A 23456-nucleotide genomic window follows, 5' to 3' on the forward strand; every position below is an offset into this window, starting at 1 on the left:
GGTGACAGGCACATTTTTTTTAGTTCACAGCCTTGAAGATAACCTCAAAAGAACAAACTGTCACCATTGAACGACAGGGGCCAGGTGGCAGGGAGGAAGTTGGGCATATTTCAGGCGTCTTTCAATTCCTCAGTGACAGGAAAGAGTCTCTGATGTGCCACTTGCTTCTACTTTCTTTGGATCTGGGCTGGTGTCTGTGTAAGTCGAAGTGGGGAGAGAGGGGAGACATGGGGGTGGGATCAATGTGACGCTGGAATGAAAGTGCCAAGAAAAGTTTTTTTTCTTCATTCTACAGGGACATTGTTTCTTCTGCATTTGTGTTAAATGTCATCAGTGTGTCTTTTTCCTGATGTTCTTTTGAATGTTCAAATTGTACATGTGCTGCAGTTTGGAAGTTACTTTTTTTTTTGAGGGAGCACTTTAAATAAGTTGAGTTCTTCTCTTTCAAGATGCAGCAAACTGCTCAGCCTTGTTCTAAAACTGGCAAGAATCCCAGTTAGAGAAGTGAGAACCATTTTAATACATTGCGTGGTTCCCGTTGCACTACTTCAAAACATTTTTTTTTTCTGTTGTTGTTGTGTTGTTGATTTTAATTAGGTATATGGCCAAAAATACCGATACTCTTCCACCTTTTAAAAAAACCCAACCACATAATTTTTCTCTGCATTAAAGCTGCAGTATGTAGAGAAAACGACGACGCCGTTGTTGACCTTTCAAAGTTCTGCGTCGAGGGAACGCGTTGCTCTGCAATTCACCGCCATGCTGCTAGGGGGTGTGACTGTGTGTGTGTTGTTTATCTTCCAGTCACAGTAGCATGTAGCATTGCGCTATGTGTGCTAATAACAGAAAACACATAACTTTTGTTCATTATTAATAATAATGGTGGTGTTGCAGGAAGAAAGACCAGAAAAAGCAACTGCTGGAGGAACTGACGTTTTGAGCAGACCAATCACAGCCCTTGCGGTCCGTGTTGCCATGGCACGTAGTTAGGATTTTTTGGAGGTGCATGTCAGGCTACGGCGTAGGGGTCCACATCAACGCAGAGAGCTCTGTGTAGGTACGCCATAGCTACGCCATCGTTCCGATGCAGAAGCATAAATCAGGCTTTAGCCAAAAGATTGGAACGAGTACAACTTCCAGGTCCCTCCCTCTTCCTCTTTGCTCTGCAAAGCCCCTCCCCACAAAGAAACCTGTTGTGCACGAGCAGGCTTGTAACCACAGTAACAGTGGAAGCCTGTTTGACCTGGTGAGAGCGCAGCAGGCACTGAGCAGAGGGAGAGACACTGCCGAGTGACCCAGGACTTGGTAGCCGCTCCTGGTGGAAACTGCTAAGCCGCGGTTTTGCTCTGTCCTCTGCCTGGTGTCCTACCCCACCAGGAGTGTTACAGCAGCAGAGTGGAGCTTGCTCTGGGAGAGCAATCTGCCTTTTAAATTAAGTTGCAGTTACAGTAATTACAGCAGCCCAATCAAATCCTAACGAGTGCCTTTAGGCTACCATAATTGCCGTTGTAGCAGCACAACTAAACTGTCCGATTTTGTTAATTTGCTCAAATTTAGTTGATATGGTCATTTTCTTAGATTGTTCTGCTTCTACTGTGGGTCAGTAGTGATGTCATTATCTATATGGTTTTTGAAAGTTGACCAGAAGTTTTATGTTGCCTGGTGCGATCTGCTGTGTTGAGCTTGACACGTCTTTGAAACAGTATGTCCTGTGTGGGGGAGGGGTGCATAATAGTCATTGACACTTCTCCGACACTCCTCCTGGCCCTGATTGGTTGTTTTGATCTGGGAGCGGTTGATTCTTGCAAATGGCATTATGACCACTGGATGGACCCAGAGACACTGGATTGTTTCACAGTTAATCTGTATCATATTCTACTGTCCTCTGCCAATTTTGGCAAATCTAACAAAAAACGAGTTACATATTACAGCTTTAAGTTGAAACTAACAGAAGTATATGGTATCCACCATTCTTTATTTTACATTGAATATAACCTGAAACTTTGCTTTTTATTTTCTGAACTTCTCCACTGATGGTTTGGACCACTCTTCTTGAGAAAACTGCTTCAGTTCTCTCAGGTTTGATGGGTGTCAGGTTTTTAGGTCTTTCCACAGATGTCTAATTGGATTTAGATCAGGACTCATAGCAGGTCCAAAATTTTCTTCTCATCCACTATGCTTTTTGATGTATATGTGGGGTCTTTTGAAGACCCATAACCTGTGACTAAGACACAGCTTTCTGGCACTAGGCTGTACATTTTGCTCCAAAATAAATTGATAGTCTGATTTAATTGTGACCTGCAAAGATAAGGCACCCAGTGCCTGAGGCAGCAGACCAACACCACAACATCACTGAGCCTCCTCCATGTATCATAGAGGCATAGTGTTCTTTTCTTTGAAGCATTTTTGTAAATATAGGAGTGTGATTGACTAAAAAACTCTAATTTTGTTTTTTTTTTCCCTATGGAGCCCATTTTCATCTGGACAGCAACGGATTGTGCGACTTAAAATGATTGTAACTTGAACTTGAATTGATGGTTTCCCACATTCAAGCAATCCTTCTGTTCAATCTCAGTGTAATTTTCCTCTTGAAACCCCACCAGAGATGTCTTCTTGAGAGGAGTTGGACTCTTCCACTCTGGAGTTGCCACTGGTGAGAGGTGCCGGGCAGGGGTGGCAATACTTATTGCCCCCCGGCTTGGTGCCTGTATGTTGGAGTTTACCCCGGTAGACGAGAGGGTAGCCTCCCTCCACCTTTGGGTGGGGGGACAGATCCTGACTGTTGTTTGTGCCTATGGTCCAAACAGCAGCTCAGAGTATCCACCCTTTTTGGACTCCTTGGATGGGGTGCTGGAAAGCACTCCATCTGGGGATTCCCTCGTTCTGTTGGGGGACTTTAACGCTCACGTTGGCAGCGACAGTGAGACCTGGAGGGGTGTAACGCCCCCCCCCGATCTGAACCCAAGTGGTGTTCTGTTATTGGACTTCTGTGCTCATCACAGATTGTCCATAATGAACACCATGTTCAAGCATAAGGTTGTCCATATGTGCACTTGGCACCAGGACACCCTAGGTCGCGGTTCAATGATTGACTTTGTAGTCGTGTCATCGGACTTGCGGTCGCATGGCTTGGACACTCGGGTGAAGAGAGGGGCGGAGCTGATCACCACCTGGTGGTGAGTTGGCTCCGATGGTGGGGGAGGCCTTAATGTTGAAAACAAGCTTGAGTAATTTATTTCTGCATAAGTGTGTTAACTGGTGTCAAAGAAGGGGCGCTTAAATTCTCACTTGAAGCAGAAGATTCTGTGTCATTCACAAATTACAGACCTGCTTTCCCTTTGTTGCGTGGTGGCATGTTGCAGTAAACAACATCTCACCTTGATGTACATTACACATCACTTCCTGCATTGCCTTTTCTTCTATATCATAACCAGAGCGATTCTGTCTGTCCATATGGTTTTCCATGAAGAAGACAAAAAGGGGGATTAAAGGGGCTCAAATATACTTTATATTGTTTGAATTTGTTCCTTTTTGATCAATTCTACATGTTTGATGGATCTTTCCAAATATAGTAAGGTGGGGCATGATGTTAGTTCCATACTGTGAACAACTGGAATGAACATATTGATGGATTATTTTTTGGCAAAACAAAATCAATTAAAAGTTGTCTGGAGTTTTCGATTTACTTGCTTGGTAGATTAAGTTTGTCCAGTTGTAATGGAATTGTTGATTTTCAAATTTTCCATTTTTAGGAGCACTTTAAACACCTCTGGTCCATGTTGGCTTAAAAGTTGAGAATACTATAATTCTATGATAAGTGGGCAAACAGTCTGACATTTTTTGCCAACGAGCATGCAATTTTAACCTGAGTGTGTGTGATTTTTCTCCTCAGAACTATCAAGGTGGAGGTGTATGATTGGGATAGGGACGGCAGGTGAGTGTTAGGCTGGAGTCTTACAACTTATGAATTGGTAACTTGCATTTCAACAATTAATCAAAGAACTATTTGTAATCTTCACTTGAAACATAAAATAAAGTAATATTCCCCTATACTCAAAATCATTTTGGATCACAATGTTCCATCTTCTTCCCATTGTGTCCTGTTATATGCACCTGATCTTTTCTCAAGTTTCTCTTTCTTTCATTTCTTGTCCCAGCCATGACTTCATTGGGGATTTCACAACCAGCTACCGAGAGCTAGCTCGAGGGCAGAGCCAGTTCAATGTGTACGAAGTGAGTAATTCCAGTGTGTTCACAATTCAACAATGGGCCCCATCTTGTGGTTGGCGTACAGCGGATGGCGGGCTTGGTGCATATGTCTTTGTTAGTTTCCCCCGGCGCAGTTGTCATTTTCTCGCCCTGTGCCCACGTTGTCTAAATAGCAAATGCACTTGCACCAGTCTGTGCGCCTATGGGCGTGTTGGTCTGAAAATGAGGTGTGGTCAGGCGCATTGGTGGCGCTTTGCTATTTTGAGGCAGAGGAAAGCATTGCGCTACTGACCAAAAAGAACCAGGTCTAAAGTCACTAGTGCATCTGTCACTGTTATTTAAGGGGCGCATCATCAAGAGTCCAAACAATGCAAAACATCACAAATAAAAGGACCACAATGTGAATTTGTATTATGATGTACATCAACATATTAAAAAAAAGATGACGTGCCACTGTGCATCAGAATCAGTTAATGGCAGTAATGATCAATGAAACTGTCAATATAGTCATGTGACCATCCTGGTAAATCCGCCATCAAATTTACAATCCGCCAAAGTGACAGCGCTCCTGGATATTAAAGGGAATGGGAGATGACACTCTGATTGGTTTACCGCGTGTTACGCCCAAAACACACCTATGATTAATATGATTCTGCAGTAAATAAATACTGTGATTCAACAGTTACAAAAAAACACTTCCAAAAAGTTATTCCATTCATTCCTTGTCATTTGTAAAGGGCATTAGTACAGCACAGTATTAATATCCCCCACCTTCCCTGAGCAGTTGTACATCCTATTAAATATTTCTTCAGTCTGTGTTCTTACTTTCAAAAATCCAAGATTCATTTTGCCACTATAATGACCTGGATGCTGACACACAGAAATGAGCTATTAACAGCAGCATGGAACAGCATTAATAAGAGAACAATTTGGGGATTTAGAATGATCATAGCTATTGCTCAGTGTTTCTCATAGCATGGCTTACTGTGTCTCATAATAGAACATAATACAGCTCTGTATGCAAATTACTAATACAACTCATTTAAATGTCTCATTCTAAGGTGAGTCTTTCCAGCAAATACTGAAATGTTATTTTATTTTGTTTAGAACACAATTTATTAAATTCATTCGTTTAGGAAACGTGAATAAAAATATCTGAATGGCAAACTGTTGAAAGTCAAATCCTTATCAAAAAAGAGGACATGTCAATACCTTCATGCTTCTGTGGTTTTGTGGCCTAAAGCCGAAGGACAAATACCTGTCTTTTGGATGTCAGGTCCATTATATTCTACTCTTGATTCCTCTCTACCTCCCACTGAGACTGAAAGGCCCTTTAGTTTATGCATCAGCAGATTGTTCAGTTTGTCAGACAAATTGCCATCCCTCCATTTTAAATTAGGGGCTGTCACTTTCATGCCTAGCAGCCATAGAGAATCGGGGTAATGAGCTGAGATGTCTCTGGTCCACGGATTGACATTTCTCTTGTTCTGGACCCAGTAGAATACTAGTAAAGTAAATGTAAGTCTTGCATCTTGAGCCTGTCTTACCGATCGATTACTTGTAGCTTGAGATTTGTTTGATTGCCCGATCATCTTCCCTCTACAAGCATGATTGACATGAACAGGATACACAGAATAATGTGTTTCTACATCAAGTGTTCACAAGCAATCTCACATGAGGTACGCTGTCCAATAATATCCATCTGTTACTTTATGCACAGGTGCTTTATATCTTTTCTCTCCTTCCTCAATTTCTCTTCTGTCAGCTGTATTGACAAATGTTTTGTTCATGCTGCCAAGAAACTGCATACATCTGTGCGATGGCATTCTCCTGTCACCCACGTACAGCCCTCCATTACAATGGCTACACACAATTACAATTCATTCATAAAGTACGACTAAAAGGTGTAAATGTGTGAAGAAATTATAGGGAGTTGAATAAAATGTTTGCAGCTGAACAGCCTCGCCTATATATCAATATTTTTGCTCACATGTACCTCTCTTTTAATTTTTAGGTGATTAATACCAAGAAGAAACTGAAAAAAAAGAAATATGTCAATTCTGGAACAGTGAGTATGGCTCCAGCAACAGATCAGGGCTGGCACTGTGCCTCTTTTCTGCTCCACACCTACTTCTCATCTGTTAAATGATTCCTTCTCTAATTATCATTGCAAGAGTTGGCTGTTTGGAAGAAGATGCAAATCTGTGCTCTGAAAATCTGAAAAAATGTGAAGCAGATTTCCTCATTAATCCTCACATCACACACAGATTATTATATTTGGTGAAAATCACAAAACAAAAAAGTTTTTACTACAGTATGTTGCACTGTAGGTGACATACTGCGCAAGATGTATACTTTGGGTTCAGAGAGAAAGTGTACAGGATACGGTTAATAACAAATATTGGTGACAATTAGGTATGAAACTGAGACAAATTGAAGGATGAAGGCGCTGCAGAACTTGAAGGACATTAAGATCTGAGAGATAAATCAGAGTGGGCGACACCAACACCACTTTTCAAACAATTTACTACGTATATGAAGTGTGGGCAAGCGCAAGTAATGCATACAAATGCATCTCATCCTCTATTCAAACTTGTCCTCTGGCAATGTAAATGAGTCAGTCATCAGGAAGCAGCTGGCTCACATCTTACTGAGTGAGTGTCAAGTGTTGAACCAAGTCAAGATGTGCACAGTTTTTGTATTCAGGCAATAAAACATTGACATTGTGTTTAATCTCATGTTTCTTTTTCATTCCAGGTAACCCTGCTTTCGTTCTCTGTAGAGTCAGAGTTCACATTCTTAGATTACATCAAAGGAGGGTGAGTGGGGGTGGGTTACATTCCTAGGTGTACACCAAAGGAATATCAGTTAAATAGAGATATTGTTGTTTGATTTCATAGGAAGGACAGAAGGGCAGTAGCCCTATAAAATGTGTGATTGCTTTATTGCTTAGATTTTATGTCGCATTCAAATGGCCACTTCATAGGGTCTTGATTACAATGACGGCCCAAACTACACTACTAAAATAAAAATGATCCTTTTAAGGATTAATGACACATGCACAACTATTATATAAAGTCATCTAAACAGTTAATGACCTGTAATGAGAATTATGAAATGTATCTGTAGTCTCCATTAAAATGTATATAAGAACACATATTTCTGTCCTATTATCTTTCATGTAATGACACTCTAAGTGCAGTTTTCCTCTGCAACTTTCTTAAACTGAGAAGAACCAACAGATATTATCTAAATTGTGAGGAAAAAAAGATTTATAAAAGGTCAGAGTATGTGCCATCTGTAGCATTAAAGAGCCAAATATATCTTCAATGTTTAAGGCCAACTGTCCGCACAGTGACTACCAGCCCAACAACCAGCTGGGTTTTAGAGCTGGAGGTTGACATGTGAATATCAAGTATTTCTCAGGTGAAGTGTGCCTCTCAGGCAGGATTGGTTGTGCTTTGATCTCCATCGTCCTATCACAGTGGGTCGGCTGTCAGGGGTTTTATGGGCTGTGGCAGGGCTGACAAGTGTGACAGATTTCGCTGACAGTTCCTGGCTTTGGCTGATCTATGATACAATAACCTTAAGGTTTAGTGGCCCCTCTTCAAAAATATCATCCTCATCAGTCTGCCCCCTAACATCACTCTGGCATTTACTGAGTGACATGTTAGAGAGTCTGTTCTGGCAAATGTGGAGTCTTTGCTCTCTAAGAAAATGGATTGAAGTTAGGCAAGTGTGTCACTTTAACTGTCCAGGCTCTTTGTGTCACGACTCTGGAGAAACACCACATGCAAAATTCATTTCTACATGAGATGTTCAAATACTTTTTTGTAATATTTGGTATTACAGCTTTTATCAAGATCAAGATGACAAGTGAACTCCTTGTGGTTTTTATGTTTTATTTGACAACCACTGTAATCAGGACAAGAATAGTGATGCTATTCAAATCACTCAAAAGCAGAAGACTGAGGTGAAATTAAATGCTGTCAGACTATTGAATTTTCTAGTTCTTCCCTGCTCTGCTTCTGCAGTATTGGAACAGTTTAGGATTAGGGACTGAGAGGACATAATATGCTTGGAATATAATTACAGGGGCTATTTCTCTATGGTGATTATGGGTCAGGACACTCATATCAGGTTAATAATTTGAACAACATTAGCTTTTACCACTCCTGAATTTGAATTACGTTAAAGTAGTGTTGTAAAATGAGGGGGGGGGGGGGGTGAAAGCAAGGAAAGCTGAGCATGAGGTGGTTGGTCCAAAAGAAATTAGCATGGAAAAGTGTATATTTTGCTCACAGGCAAGAGCATAGTGTGTAACAAAGCATAAGGAAAGAAAGAGAAGATAGGTTGGAAAGACAGAGGGAAAATAAAGAGTTAAACTACATAACAAGTCTGCGATGTCATTTTGAGCAAGTGTCAAGGAGGCTCCCTTAACAAGGGTTCACTAGAGTGACAAGAGCCTGCAAAAGAGATCTTAGCTTTTTTCTAACACTGACCTTTAACTCAAAGGTTCACAAACACACACATACACAACAGAAAGTCCACCCCCAAGACCTAAATTTCAAACAAGAGGGAGAAAAGGGAGATCACAGTGACAAACGCTGCATTTCCTTGGAGTTTGCAAACCTACCTTCTCATGCAGACATTGTGGTACATTCAAGAGTCCTCATGAATTAATAAACCCTAGCTTAATTAATGCTAAGGTTAGCGGGGTCAGGCTGTGGCATATTCTCCATCCCCACCCCAAACTCAAAGGTTAATGTGAATCTTTAACTTGTTCATTTTATTATCGTTTTTTGCCTCCCTCTCCAGTGGTACTCATAGATAACGAGAAGCTGTCATTTGGGCCCCCGAAGGCCTCGTCTCATTGTCGTAAATTAGTAAGATGAAGGGGAGTGCTTCATCAGCAGGGAAAATTGGATTATGATTTGCTCTTAAGTGCTCCATCAGTCTAATTGCTTGTTACCCAGCTCAATGTCTCAGAGGCTCCCCCGCACCTCCTCTTACTCCTCCTCTTGGAGGTGAAAGTCAGATAAACAGAGTGGTGTAATCACTTACATCTTACTTGACAACTGAACGACCACAATTTGTGTTTTTTATACAGATAAAATGGCAAAGAGAATATTAAATATTGATCTGTTTGTAACTTTACCATCATAAGAAATAATTGCTATATCTTATTTATGATGTTTTAGGGATAATCTTTTTACTCTGGGACAGTGATTGTGTGTGTGTGTGTGTGTGTGTGTGTGTGTGTGTGTGTGTGTGTGTGTGGTGGTTGTGAGAGCAGTGGAATTTAATGAGGCCTGGCATGTTGTTATTCCTGGCTGGTCTTTGTCTTTTTTTTTCATGCTGTCCTCTCCCTCCCCCTTCTAGGACGCAGATCAATTTCACCGTGGCCATTGATTTCACTGCATCTAATGGTGAGTGATACTTACAGCAAAGTGTATGTGTAGGGAGGGTGGGCAAGAATAGATGATAGTGCTCTTTGACTGTGGCATGTCCAATTTCAGAATCAATCACACAAACATACACACAAGCAGACAGTACGGGTACACATACTGTACACACATTGTCACCTCTAAGTGATAGCCTTTCCTGGAAAGCTCCCCCCCTAAATGTTCTGTCAATACACTCTCTATAAAAGGTTATAGTGGATGTTTTAGAAATAAATTAAATAAAGCAAATTAAGTAAAACTCTTAATTCAATATAAAGACTTCTCACCATGTGAAAAGACTACAAGTCCCATTAAACTACTTAATAGTTAATCATTTTGCCTGAATTCAATTCTCTGAAAGATTTATTTGCATAGAAGAGCTCTTTGATTGTCCAATCATAGCTTAGAAACTGTAACCAAATTGCTGGATCATTTTGTGCACAAAACATGAGCACATAAAAATGCATGTTGAGAAGTTAAGTACAACTCTAATACACTTACAATTATGTTAAAAATGAATTATGTGTGTCTTCATGACAGGTGGAAACTGTATAAAGGATTCATTGGATTTAGGAACAAATGTTAGCTTAATAAGCTATGTAGCTATAGTTGACAAAATTGCTATTGACTTTTTTGGCAGTATCAATTTTAGTAAACTTCATCCTCTGAGGACCATTAATGTACCATGCCACTAACATGACTACAAACCTGTGAGAATTTCAAGTGATAAATCTGCCACTGTTACCATTTTAAACTGTGCATGTGTCCCGTGAGAAAGTGTGACAGGCATAGCAACAGTAACCAAGGTTGACCAGGGGCCTTATCAAGTGGTCAATTTACTCAATCTATTTAGAGATTTCCAACCCTGGTGTTGGTCAAAGTGACTGATGCACAATTTGTTGTTAGACTCTGGACTCCACAACACATCACTTGTATAACTATTGTGAGCATGCAGCCCAACCAGGAATACAACAGGATTTCTGCTATCAGAGTGCAGGTGCAATTTATCAAATGCTGAGCACATCACCTACAACATCAGGGGGTACATTGACAATTTCCTGAACTGTTATTACAGTTGGGATATTGGAGAAGGTCACAGTTGTTGACAAACCCTCTGAATGCTCATTTAATTTGAGTACTCACATCTCACAGTGATTGACAGTGAGTGTTCTTGATTATGTCACAAACATTTGAATTAAAAGTTATAATCCATCATCTAATGACAGGACAGAACATGACAGCTCTATCTTAGAGGAATCATGTCAATTGTGATCCCCAGCTGCAGCGAACAAAAATGCTTTTTGATGTCATGTCATTGCAAAAAATGTGCATAGTATATTTACACCTCAGACATTTCACAATTGATTGACTGGTCTACAGGGAACCCCTCCCAGTCCACTTCACTGCACTACATGAACCCCTACCAGCTGAACGCCTATGCCATGGCCCTGAAGGCTGTTGGGGAGATCATTCAGGACTACGACAGTGACAAGATGTTTCCTGCTTTGGGCTTTGGAGCCAAACTGCCCCCTGATGGACGAGTGTCACATGAGTTTCCACTGGTGAAGCCGACCTCACATCATTACACCTTTCATTTAATCAGTTCAGATTTATCAGATTAACTTGATGCTATTTTATGTCCTTGTTTCCAATTTGTACAATCAAGACACTGGATTTTCTCTTTAATACCTAACTGACATTTGTTTTTGATAGTGTACTTGATCACAGTGTTTCTTAATAGATGTCATAACCAAGTCCAGGTAACTGATTTGCTGTCTATTTCTTGCCACTTCAGAATGGAAACATGGAAAATCCTTATTGTAATGGTATAGAGGGCATCTTAGAGGCATACCACCAGAGTCTGAAAACAGTGCAGCTGTATGGGCCAACCAACTTTGCTCCTGTGGTGAACCATGTTGCCAGGTGAGAAAACAATGCAAGCTGGTGAATAGCTTCTTTTTTGTCCTATTATAGTTGTAATGTAGCAAGTACAACAAGCTGTTCTTTCATTTAAATGTAAAATCTGCACAGACCCATTTTTCGACTTTACTTAATTTAACCTAAGGCAAAAATCCACCCTCCCATGTTTATTGATATAAAGAGAGGAAAACTGTTTTAAAGGGGACAGAACATGGTTTTTGTGATTTTGGGTCATTTAAACACTGTTATGATGTTGCATGTCTATGTTAAACAAAGTCAAAAATCCAAAACTTGAGGTGAAGGTATGGAAAAAATCCTCCCTGAAAGTCAAAGTCCAAGTTACCTCACAATCAAACTAAAGGGCAGATCATTCATACATGCCCACAATTGTCCATCCATTATGTAGTCTCTGCTGCTAAGGTTGTTCCGTGTGCTGTTTGCATTGTCCTCTGGCAAATATTAGAACAAATCTCGACTCAAACATGAACAGGTCTGTCTGAGTAGTTGACATTTTTAATCAAGACAGAAGCTGCACAAAGGGCCATTGTAAGATAAATAAGGAATAGTTTGGGGTTTTTTTTTAACTGTAAAACATGCAAAGATATTCCAGTATAGTCCCAGAATAAAAGCTATAGCCCTTGAAATGTATAGACCTTTAAAAAAAAGTTTTATATGGATATTTGAAATGCAAGTTTTGGATTCCTAATTCATATTCATCTTTGTTCACTAAATGATGTCTCGTCCCTGTAGATGTTCCTCCTGTGGTAACTTTCCCTGCTTGTGATTCTTTCATTATGATTTATACATTATTCATATTTTGATCCAAATACTAAAAACACAATGATAAAACAGAGCAATCCACACAGATTTGCTTACAATTTAAAAAAAAAAGTATTTATAAGCAGAGAGCAAGAGCCATTGTTTAAAACTTTTCAAAAGACCTGCAGACAATGATTTAATGGATCTGCTTATCATCAACCATTCAGAAAGAATCTGTTTTTGTACCATGCAGGGCTGGCTTACAGATTGTGGTTATCATCTATCATCTTCTATAATATTGCAGTTATCAAACATAAAATAACCCTCACATCAACATTTTTGACTGCTGGCCTTGGTTGGCTTTGATTTCCTGTGCCACTGGTTTCCTGACCCAGTACATTGACAATATCTGTCCTGCCAGACACAATAAACAGGATGTGACATGCTTGGATGTGAATTTAGATCAGCTGACAGCTATCAAAAGAGTGGCGGATTTAGCTGATGGAACAAATGACAAAAGGGTGATAAGTCAGGCACATATCACTCACAGGTAATCACACATAAAAATATGCAAAATGTGAGATGATTTCAGTGGCCTCCTGTGCCCCCCCGAAAACCCACCTCCACCTCTCACTGTCACTGCCTCCATCACCGTCTCATTTGTTGGTCCTTATCCGAACAATTCCCCATCTGATTACACCAATGCTCTGCTGTAATTAAAACGCTGCTCTGCTCTGATAAAACACTTTTCAACCTGCTGCAGAATGCCACAGCTGCAGTTGGTATTTAGCATTTGAATGGGTGAACTCAAGTAAAAAGAGATTTTTTATACGGCTAATCTGTTGATCAAACAGTGAAAACCATCTTTGTTTTGAACATTGTTTGGACTGCTAATCAGAGTGGACTCCTGAGATATCTGACAATGACATTTTATTGAATTTGCATGTGGTGAGAACGCATGATAAGACATGCATGCTCATGGATTTGTATTCTACATCAATGTTTAACTAGATCCATCAATAAATCCTTTGTAATCTAAAAGCATACTCTAATGTTTTGTCTGTCTTTGTGTGTGTATGTAGGTATGCAGCAGCAGTGCAGGATGGCTCTCAGTATTTTGTGCTCCTCATCATCACAGATGGCGTCATTTCCGACATGGCCCAGACCAAAGAGGCCATTGTTAATGTAAGGATGGGGAAAGGGGAAGACACCATGCCCAGTTCCTACTGATATTAACTAGAAAAAAACAACTTTGAAGTAAAGGGATTTAACTGAAATACAAAAAGGTGAACAAACATAGAGGGGGTAATAATAGACTGTTATCAGTTCATCTTTAATTTATTTTTTTCCATTATCTATTTGTCATTTAGTCAAGCCAAGGTGTGACATTTTGGGAAATGCTTCTATGCTGTCTTGTGGAGAAATAGATGAGAAGATTGACACCACTCTGTCTGTACAATGAATATGACGCTACAGTTAGGTAGTGACTGTTCTCAGCATAAAGACTGAGAACAGACAAAAGTACTAGTTTATTTTTAATATCAAGCAACTGTCCCTTTGACATTTTGTGGATGCACACACTCTGCCTACCAGCATCTCTAAAGTTCACTACGTAACACATTATATCTGTTATATTCGAGACATGCAAAACCAGTTGTTTCCCCCTTTTTTGGGGTATTTGTGCTAAGCTAAGCTAAGCTTAATTTTTACCATTCAGTAAATGTACAACATAAGGTTTATCAAAAATCTCATCTAACTCGCTGCAAGAAAGTGAATAAGCACTTCTTCAAAACATTTAATTTATTTTTTAAATTAATAAAACCTTTGTAATAAATACAATTTGTGATAAATACACCAAAGTAGCTTAACACAAAAATAGTTTTTCTGTTCTTAAAAAAAATGGATATGTTGTGAATTAATATTGTCCTTAAAGTACAAATGTGTTCTTCTTCTGCCATATAAAACACAAACTCAACAAAACAACACTGAAAATATTCATGAAATACAGCATTTAAAAAAAACTGAAACCTGAAAGGTTGTTATTGTGCCTGTCAATAAAAGACACAATATCATGCTTTATTCCTCAGAGCATTCCCCATAACTTGTCCTAACTCCTTTTTTCTTCCAGCTTTAAATAGTAGGTGGTTTCCTTTTCCTTTCCTCTCCCTTAGTATCCTCTTTCTTTTCTCCCCTCCTCCTCCTCCTCCCCCTCCTCCTACTCCTCCGCAGCCTGCCGCAGGCACAGAACACCCAGCAGACTGGATTTAAAGGGAATTTGCGACTGTTAGTCAAAACATTAGAACAGCCACACCTTCCTTTTAAGATCTTGCCTGCTGCTCTATCTCACTGCCTCTGCTTTGACTGTCTACTGATGCTTGCCGCTTCCACCGCTTTCCCTTTTTGTTCTCCACGGATCTCGGGCGAGGGAGGACACACTGCTGAGGTTATTTAAGTCTTTCCTCATACTTATTTGTGCTGGAAGGTGTCTTCAAGAAAGAGCAAGAAACACAATGAGAATAAGGGAGAGTGTTAATGTGCACAACTTTATGTAGAGAATGAACATATGGAGTCAGTTTGCATTCGTGCATGCTGGTGTTTTTGTGCATTCTGGTTGATGTGCAGACATTGATGTGTTGAAGGGCACGTTGGGCACACTTTTTCAGTAACATGGACCCATGCGTGTCCGAGTGCATGAAAGTGGGGGTTTACACGCCACAACAGAACCTGCTAGACTACAGAAATCCACATGCCAATCCCTAAGCATCCCCCTCCTGTGCTCATGACCCGGGTCGCTTCGCTGTCTCATTGTCTTTCTCTCTGTGGAATCGTGAGACTCCCTCGCTCACAAATACAAAGATTTTTGCTGTCTCTATGCATTTCTTCCCTACGACGGCATATTAGGGCCATATATGTAAAAAAAAAACTGACCTGGGGGGGGGGGGGTAATATTTCGAGAAAGAAACAGTGAATTTGTGAGATTAAAGCGATAAAAGGTGTTTTATTCTGCCAAGAACACTTTGAAACACTGGAAAGAATTTGTTCGTGCATTGTGCCTGTCGTGGAAGAACTGATCTAATTGTACTTTTCAGTTAGGTTTAGTAATGAGGATATACTTGTGTGACCGAGTGTTATACTTAAATAGGTTATAAAATTAAAACAGAAGCTGCTGCTTAAACAGGACGACCACACATTTATTACTCATTTTCTGATCATACGTTAAGAGACCCAGTTTCTTGTAATGTCTTTTTTTGTAAATCCGGATTCTTATGATGATATAGTGATTCTGGGCTAAGATAACAAGATAACAAACAGATAGTTTAGAGTTGATTTATGTTTCTTCTGGTTCAGCATTCACACAGTGAAGATGTGGTTTTATTTTGAAGGATAGAACGGAGGTGAGTGTATGTGGATGTGCAGCAATTGACGTGTGATCAGAAAAGTGAAGAGTAATAAATGTGTGGCCGTCCTGTTCAAGCAATGGAGCCTCTGTGTTTTCATTTTATACAAGTATCTCCTTATTGCTAAACCCAACTGAAAAGTACAATTAGATCAGTTCTTCCACGGCAGGCACAATGCACAAACGACTTCTCTCCAGTGTTGCAAAGTGAAGCGATTTTCTTGGCCAAATTTTTTTCATGCAATTTTGCGAGTTTAATCTCAGAATTTTTTTTTGTTTGATGTTCTCGAAAATTTACATATATGGTCCTGATACACCGTCGTATTCAATCTATAGCTGCTTTTATACAGAGATCCCGCAATATTGCCGTAAAGAAGACCTGCCATTATGCCAATTTTGCTTTTTTACACTGAACCTAGTCTAGTGTGTGTAGTCCCACCATGCCAGCTCTCCCTTTTACACAGGCGTCAATCGGGCAACACGACAACCTCCACTATTGGCTTAATGCCGAAACAACAATGCCCCCCCCCCACACCGCCCCATTCTGTGTTCTGTTGTGCAAAAGGGGCTTCTAACAAAATCCTTTGCTGCCTTTAATTTCTTTCCCCTCTCATCTTCTACTTGTTAACTGTCAGACTTTTTTGTTTCATCTCTTTATTAGTGTCAAGAGCCAACAAAAGCATTTCACTACCTTTTGTATTGGATTCAGGACTTTGTTGAGTGAGAGGTAATTGGACACCTGGTGATGTGAAAATGAGTTCATGGTGCAGAAAAAAGCCGTTAACAAAACTTAAAAAAAAAAAAAAACAGCAACATTGATGAAAATATGAGTGCTGTACGATCAAACATTAGACATGATTTGGGTTTTAACTGGATAACAAGTGCAGTCCTCTCCATGACTAGAACAGGTCACACCTACACATTTATATAAACTGTTCAGTGTTAAGTCTTGTGATAATACTTCTTACATCATGATTCTACAATTTTACCTCTCTCAAGGTCATCAATTAATCATACTGTGTGAGCTGCACTTGCTGAGCCCTGCCCCTGTGTAGTTGCTGTTGCTATGCCTGTCACATTTCCATCCATGCCCAATAGGTTTACAAGAATAGGGTTCATATTGGTTGAAAATGGTGGTGCTGTCCATAATCACTCCATATTTACTATTATATTGACCTTCCACTATTTAATTAGTGTCCAAATTGTGAGTGTATAAATATTTCCACTATATAGTGAACTCACTACTTACTGCCACAATTCGCAATGCAATGCACCCCATTTTATAGATGCAAGAATCACAATTGTGAGACTCTATAGCTGACAATGATGATGCAAAGTGACAATAATTAGTGATTTTCTGCTCATGTTTACTATATATGAAGAATGAATGCATGAAGAAAGGAGTGATTTCAGACACAGCTATCGTGTTAGCATTTTAATGTAAACGAGAAAAGTAAGAAAAACACAAGACAACTGTGTTTGGCTAATTAACTTACAATCATATTCTCAAACTGTCTATTTTCACCTTTAACAATACAAGAAAAATGGCTTTTAGGACTAATATATTTGCAAATGTATCTTAAATAATGTTGGCTATGGATGTAAATTTCCAAATCTAATAAAGAGCAGGACAGAGCTCTAAAAACTGAAATACTACACAGTGTTTGTACTGATCACAAACAGGTTTTTTTTCTTTGTAACCCCACAAGCTAATGTAGCTATTGGTGTGCTTCTTAGCTTTGGAAGTAGCGCTCTGTTACTCCGGTAACTAGTAGCCTAGTTAGCCGAACATGCTAATGATTCCTGCTTACATTCAAGCACCTTTTTTTCCCATTGAAAAGATGCCACCGTTCCACCGCCAACTCTTTAAATGCAACTCTGTGTTAGATTATATTTGTTGGTGTATGTAGTGACTCACGTAACGCCTATGTTGACAGGACAGTCACCTATCCAAACACATATGAATAAACCTGTTTGAGTGTGCCTGTGTGTACCCTCATAATACAAAAACACCCATCAAAGCATGCCAATGCATGACATTTTGATTTAAGTGGCACATCCGGAGTGAGCTGTTGGAGTAATGAGTGCTTGATTGTTTTGTTGTCTCATTAGACTGGATCTTGGCTGCCAGTCAGGGTGACGGGAGGATAGCAAAAGTGAAGCATGGGAGATTATGGTTATTTTTGGTGGCATTTCCTGTTCTGATGTGTTCTAATGTCTCAGGCTACACACACGCGCGCGCGCGTGTCCCCGAGTGCATGAGTGTAGGGGTGTGCATGTGCGTGGGAGGACAGACGCTGACAGAAGTTGAGTTTGAACATTGATAATCGTGTTGATGTCCTGTGGCTGAGGTGGCGTCAACAGAAACTGCTCTCATCCCCGTGGCAAAAGAGGTCACGCATTCATGTTGCTATACAGTATATCTGGATCTTAGGCTGGGTAACTTGATGTGACAGATAGTTTGTTACATAGAACCATCTGAGAAGTTGTACTTGGAAACTATTTAAAAAGGGTTGACACTTTCAAACAATACATGACAGATGATTTGATAAACTATCTGTCTATCACCGTCTTCCCTTGCAGGGCAGCTTGATTCGCGATATTATGTGAGCATCCTCATAGGACGCTGATTAGTCCGAGACAAGTGTCTAACTTAAGCCTGACAAGAAGGATTCTCACGTGATCTTGTGAATCCAGCTGTCTCACAAACTCATAAACTCTAATATGATATAGCTGAAATCAATATCATTAATAAGAATAACATTTCTTTGTCATGATATATATCCCAATATGGAAAGTATATGCTAAATTACATGTAAAATATTTTGATATGGATGAACTGAGTTCCAAGACTTCACACAAAGCAAGTACCTTAATACCTCATTTTCAATTCAAATATTTAAAGTACAATACAATATAATCACAGTACAACTTAATTCCTAAGACAATACACCATATTAATAGAATATTAGCCAGCACTAAGTGTTACATGTGAGTTTCACAGTTTTTGTTTTTGCTTGGAGACAGTGAACAGTAGAGAGACTAGCAGCAGTGTTATCTGATCTGAGGTGTGGCTTGGGAGTGGCTGGGTGGGTGACTGAGGTTGGTCGCCGTGCTGACTGAAGTTGGCACCTCCTCCCTCTCCCTCCTCTCCCAGCTCACAAATGCCACTATCTGTTCCCTGCCTGTGATGTCAAGGTTTCTGCCAACACATTCATCACTTATTTTCCTCCCGGCGGACAAATGTGTCTTTTTAGTTTACTGTGTCGAAACATAGCTCTTTTTGCCGGTGAGCATTTCGTTCATAAGCTGGGAATTCTAGGGATATGTGTGATCATACGTTTGTATGTTATCATTAAATTGGTTTTTGACTATCAAAACAGCTTCTGTACTGTCACTGCTGACCCGTATATCAGGGGATAATGTTAGTGTTGTCAGTAAATTTAATCTCCTCTTCCCAGCCTGATAACAACAACATTTACTGAGCAAAGACAGAGTGTCATTCCCAGATAAGAGCCGGTGACACAACAGAAAAATTGGATTCAGGGACATAAAACATCTGGGATAAGGAAAGTGCTTGTTTTTAGGAGACAAAAAGACTAAACTTGAAACTTCAAATTAGCACCTCACTGTCTCGCCCTCTTACTCGCCCTATTTTTTCTTTCTCTGGAAGCCTGACTTAAAGGTTATCCAGCTAGTTATTACAGCGATACAGAGCATTAGTGTGGCTGTAAGATACGTGGGTGACCATGCAAGTGCTATAAGGTCGGATACAGTAATGAGCACTACAGGTCAGTGGGACTGTGGACAAGCTTCTTTCCCTTCTTGAAAGAACAAAGGCATATATGTGAAAAATGTTCTTTAAAATGTTCTTCTTTTTTTTCTTTTCATTTCTCCGCAGGGTGCCAAGCTTCCTATGTCCATCATCATAGTTGGAGTGGGTCAGGCTGAATTTGACGGTACAATGGGTTCAATTTTATAACTGTTGGATGGATGAAATTATTAAATCCTTCTTAAAATTGTATATAGCAGGCACATGCAAGATGTAGCAGTAAAGAAAACATCTACTAAGACTTCAGTGGCGTTATATAGCCTAATATTTTTACCATCTAAATTAATCAAGTCTGTTAAATAGATTAAAACATAAGAAAGTAACTGATGTTTCAAATTTATACAATTCATAGTCTATTACTGTCACATCCAGCACAAGCCTCCCTGGAATTAATTCAGAAGAATGCCTGAGAGAAAATTACTGTACAAACTCAAGTGAGTCAGTGGAGAATGGAAGTCGTAGGTGGATGCAGGCATAATTGTAGAAGAAATGGTTGGGGTTAATTGCTGTGTTTGCAAGTGTTTTGTGGGGATGATTCTAAATAGCAGAGACTATAATAAAAGGGCTTATTAGTTGATTAGACATACAATAAAGTGATTACAGCTGTGCAACTCAACATCCTCTTTTTTTTACCTATGCTGAAGCAAAAAGGTACACCATTAATGTGATGTATGATAATGAAATCCTAGTAGTAGTAAAATCAACCTTGTCACTGTGTGTGTGTGTGTGTGTGTGTGTGTGTGTGTGTGTGTGTGTGTTTGTGTGGGAACTTGTGTCTTCCAGCTATGGTGGAGCTGGATGGTGATGACATCAGGATCTCGTCCCGTGGGAAACTGGCAGAGAGAGACATTGTTCAGGTGACTGCTTTTTGCAGCATGAAAGAAACTGACTGTATTTGCTGCAGAGACCAGACCACATACAGTATATGGACCATGAGCAGCAACACAAGCGTGGGGTTCAGAGATTCACAATCTTGACAGTAATAAAAAGCGCGGCTCAGTGAAGGCAGATAATCAAAATAAATATTACTTGTTCAGTCTTTGGACACCAGATATGGATCACATATTTCTTGGCAACAGTGTTTCCACTGATTAACAGTACGACAGTATGTCATATTTTTACATTAGCAGTTTACATTCCTACTGTCATCTCAGCTGCTATGGCACATAAATGCCTGTGTCTAACAAACACCATCTGTCAGCATTAACAGATTAGGGCATTGGTGTGCTTCCTGTGGAGACAAGCACACTTAAAAGTTGAATATTATGTGTTACTCCTGGAAACCTTATGTCTTATTCACATTAATATCATCTTTCTGTTCCTGTAGTGTCAAAATGATTTATTTTACAAGTAAGTGAATGAAGCGTAGCATCAGCACAGGATGGCATAATATGACAAATGAAAGACTAAAAAAGTCAGACTATAGTGGGAAATTTTGCTTTTCAGTAACGCTCAAGCTTCTCTTTCTTCCTACGGGAAGCCAGGATTAGTGACAGATCAGCTTCCTAAAGCTGGTAGAACCTGGCAAATGTTGACTAACACAGAGGCTTAAACATAAGCCCTCAGTACAGAACTCTGCTCCAAAAACTTACTTGTATACATTGCCAAAAAGTACTTTTCATGAATCATCACAACCATAGTCCAGATTCTCTCAAGGTCTCACGCTCCATGCAGGAGTTTATATGAGAATAAAATGAATAAGTTTATTATCGTATTGTATTATTTGTCAAATCACATCATTCTTTATCCACATGAGCTGCACTTGCTAACCTTAATAAGCATTTCTGTAACACAGTTTCCTTTCTTCTCGGTCAGTTCGTTCCTTTCAGAGATTACATGGACCGGACAGGTAACCACGTGTTAAGTATGGCACGGCTTGCTAAAGATGTGCTGGCAGAGATCCCCGACCAGTTCATCTCTTACATGAAGAGCCGAGGGATCAAACCCAACCCAGCGCCGCCTCCTTACACACCACCTGGACACACACACCACCACACACAGATCTGATCTCTCACCCTCCCTTTGCTTTTCACTGAGGACTGACAGCATGCAGCAGCCACTCAGAGTCCAGTGGGAACTCTCTACCTCCTGTTTTGTGGGTGCTAACAGGAGATGATGCACCAGGAAATGGGTGTTGAATTCAAGTGACTTTTGGAGCAGCGTTTTATTTATTTTTTTGTTTATTCTGTGAAATATTCATTTGGTTTCTCTTGAAGAGAGGCTTGTTTCCAGGACTTGTTGTTGAAATGCTTTTAATCAACACTGAGGCAGTGACTGTTTCACATCTAATTTGACAGCAGGTTGGTTCAAAAAGGTCATGTTGTGGTCAAAACTTGTGCCTGTCTGTGGTTGTTTCTATAAGTGTATCAGGACATGTGAACTTTGACCTAAGTCTTGCTTGTCAGTAATTGGTGTGGCCTAATACATATTTTTAGGCACCTCTTCCCTTCTGGAATCAGTTTTTATATTTGCGGATTATCTCCGTATCTGATCATGTATCAGTTATGATGGAAAAATACAGGTGTGTAGTTTACAGTTATTTCTTTGAAGATTAATCAGGCTTTTCATACCATGAGGTGTCACCTCTTCACTTTATTAAGTAAATGTTTATAAGAGCATGTTGTATGAGATTTAATTCCCCCTTATTCCAATATATTTATCCTCGAATGTTATTCAGAGTGGCATGGTCATTTGATAGAACTGTTTAGAATTACATTACATTTACCCATTTTGAAGTGGTCACATATTATTTTTTAAGTGATTGCATATGAGAAGCACAAGACAACTTATCGCTACACCAGTACACAGGTTCACCATGTGACAATTCGTTTGCAGCCATTTAATGAGCCTTATTTTTTCCCCTTTTTTGATAGTATGCACTGTAAAAGCTTCATTAAAGCTACTTTACACAGAGTAATATTAAGAATCTTAAGCAATGATTGTTTCCTATGTATGAGGATCTGTCTTGTGGAGGTGCATCGAGTTAAAAAGGTGTCTTGTGAAGTAAGAAAAAGAAAGATATCTTTCAGTTGTGTGTTTCATAAATATGTTAAATGCATTTCCGCATAAAGTTTATTTTAAGTTTTAAATACTACATCATTTACCAGCCTGCAGTCATCTTCTTCATTTGCACATTACTGTGTTTCTTGGTGTCTTACCACCAACAACTGTCAATCAGTGGAGTAACGTGAGCTCAACAGCAGAATGTATAAATGCTGTAATTTGCAGTTGTGTGGATACTTGTGCATTTGAATGATACAATAAAAACAGGGACCCACTTGTAAATACATGGCTCCATAGCAAAACCAGTGGTGATAAAGTCCACATGCATTATGCATATCTGCTACATATTTCTAAAATAAGTGTGTTTAATTGAATTTTTAAAAGCTGACGGACACACAGCAAACCTGGGGGCAAGTTGGTATACAAAATGGGTGGAGTATGGTGGAGATTAATAGGGGTCCACATCTTGTCTTTGCCTCAAGGCCTAAATGAGGGTTAATCTGGCACTGAAACCATTCAAAACACACTCCAAGACTCCCATGTCAGTGGAAATCCATAAACTCCCCAGCAGTCATGCATCAGCAGCCACATGACCTCCATCCTCATAGGCTTTGCTGTTTGAGTCGGTATACATTTTCATCCCTGGAGTGTTCTGTACTTCCTACAGTGTATTACAAGTTTATGTTTTAAGATTTATTTTTGGCCTTTTTTACGCCTTTATTCAGATGGTAACTGGCAGAGAGGCTGACAGGAAGCAGGGAGAGAGAGAGGGGAATGACCTGCAGCATAGGTCTCAGGCCAGATTCGAACCAGGGACGCTGTGATCATCGACCACCAGGGCTTGGTTTCTGATGGGAGGTAATTCGGAAATTGTCTCCAGAGCTTCAGGATT

The 23456-nt window shown here is 39.8% G+C and overlaps 1 protein-coding gene across 2 annotated transcripts in view; it reads left to right on the forward strand.

The window, feature by feature from the left end:
• The window catches only part of cpne5b (copine Vb), a 121065-nt gene extending 99295 nt beyond the window's left edge, over positions 1 to 21770 (forward strand). For both annotated transcript variants that reach the window (XM_053315219.1, XM_053315217.1), the window contains 11 exons: positions 3893 to 3934; positions 4158 to 4233; positions 6224 to 6277; positions 6967 to 7028; positions 9592 to 9638; positions 11034 to 11215; positions 11449 to 11576; positions 13415 to 13517; positions 19631 to 19688; positions 20345 to 20418; positions 21377 to 21770. In XM_053315219.1, coding sequence (XP_053171194.1) covers positions 3893 to 3934; positions 4158 to 4233; positions 6224 to 6277; positions 6967 to 7028; positions 9592 to 9638; positions 11034 to 11215; positions 11449 to 11576; positions 13415 to 13517; positions 19631 to 19688; positions 20345 to 20418; positions 21377 to 21568 — 1018 coding nt within the window. In that variant the 3' untranslated portion in view covers positions 21569 to 21770. The remainder of the gene's footprint in view (positions 1 to 3892; positions 3935 to 4157; positions 4234 to 6223; positions 6278 to 6966; positions 7029 to 9591; positions 9639 to 11033; positions 11216 to 11448; positions 11577 to 13414; positions 13518 to 19630; positions 19689 to 20344; positions 20419 to 21376) is intronic.
• Positions 21771 to 23456: the final 1686 nt, after the last annotated feature.

This window comes from Scomber japonicus, chromosome 3 (assembly GCF_027409825.1).
Source record: "Scomber japonicus isolate fScoJap1 chromosome 3, fScoJap1.pri, whole genome shotgun sequence".
Lineage (NCBI taxonomy): Eukaryota > Metazoa > Chordata > Actinopteri > Scombriformes > Scombridae > Scomber > Scomber japonicus.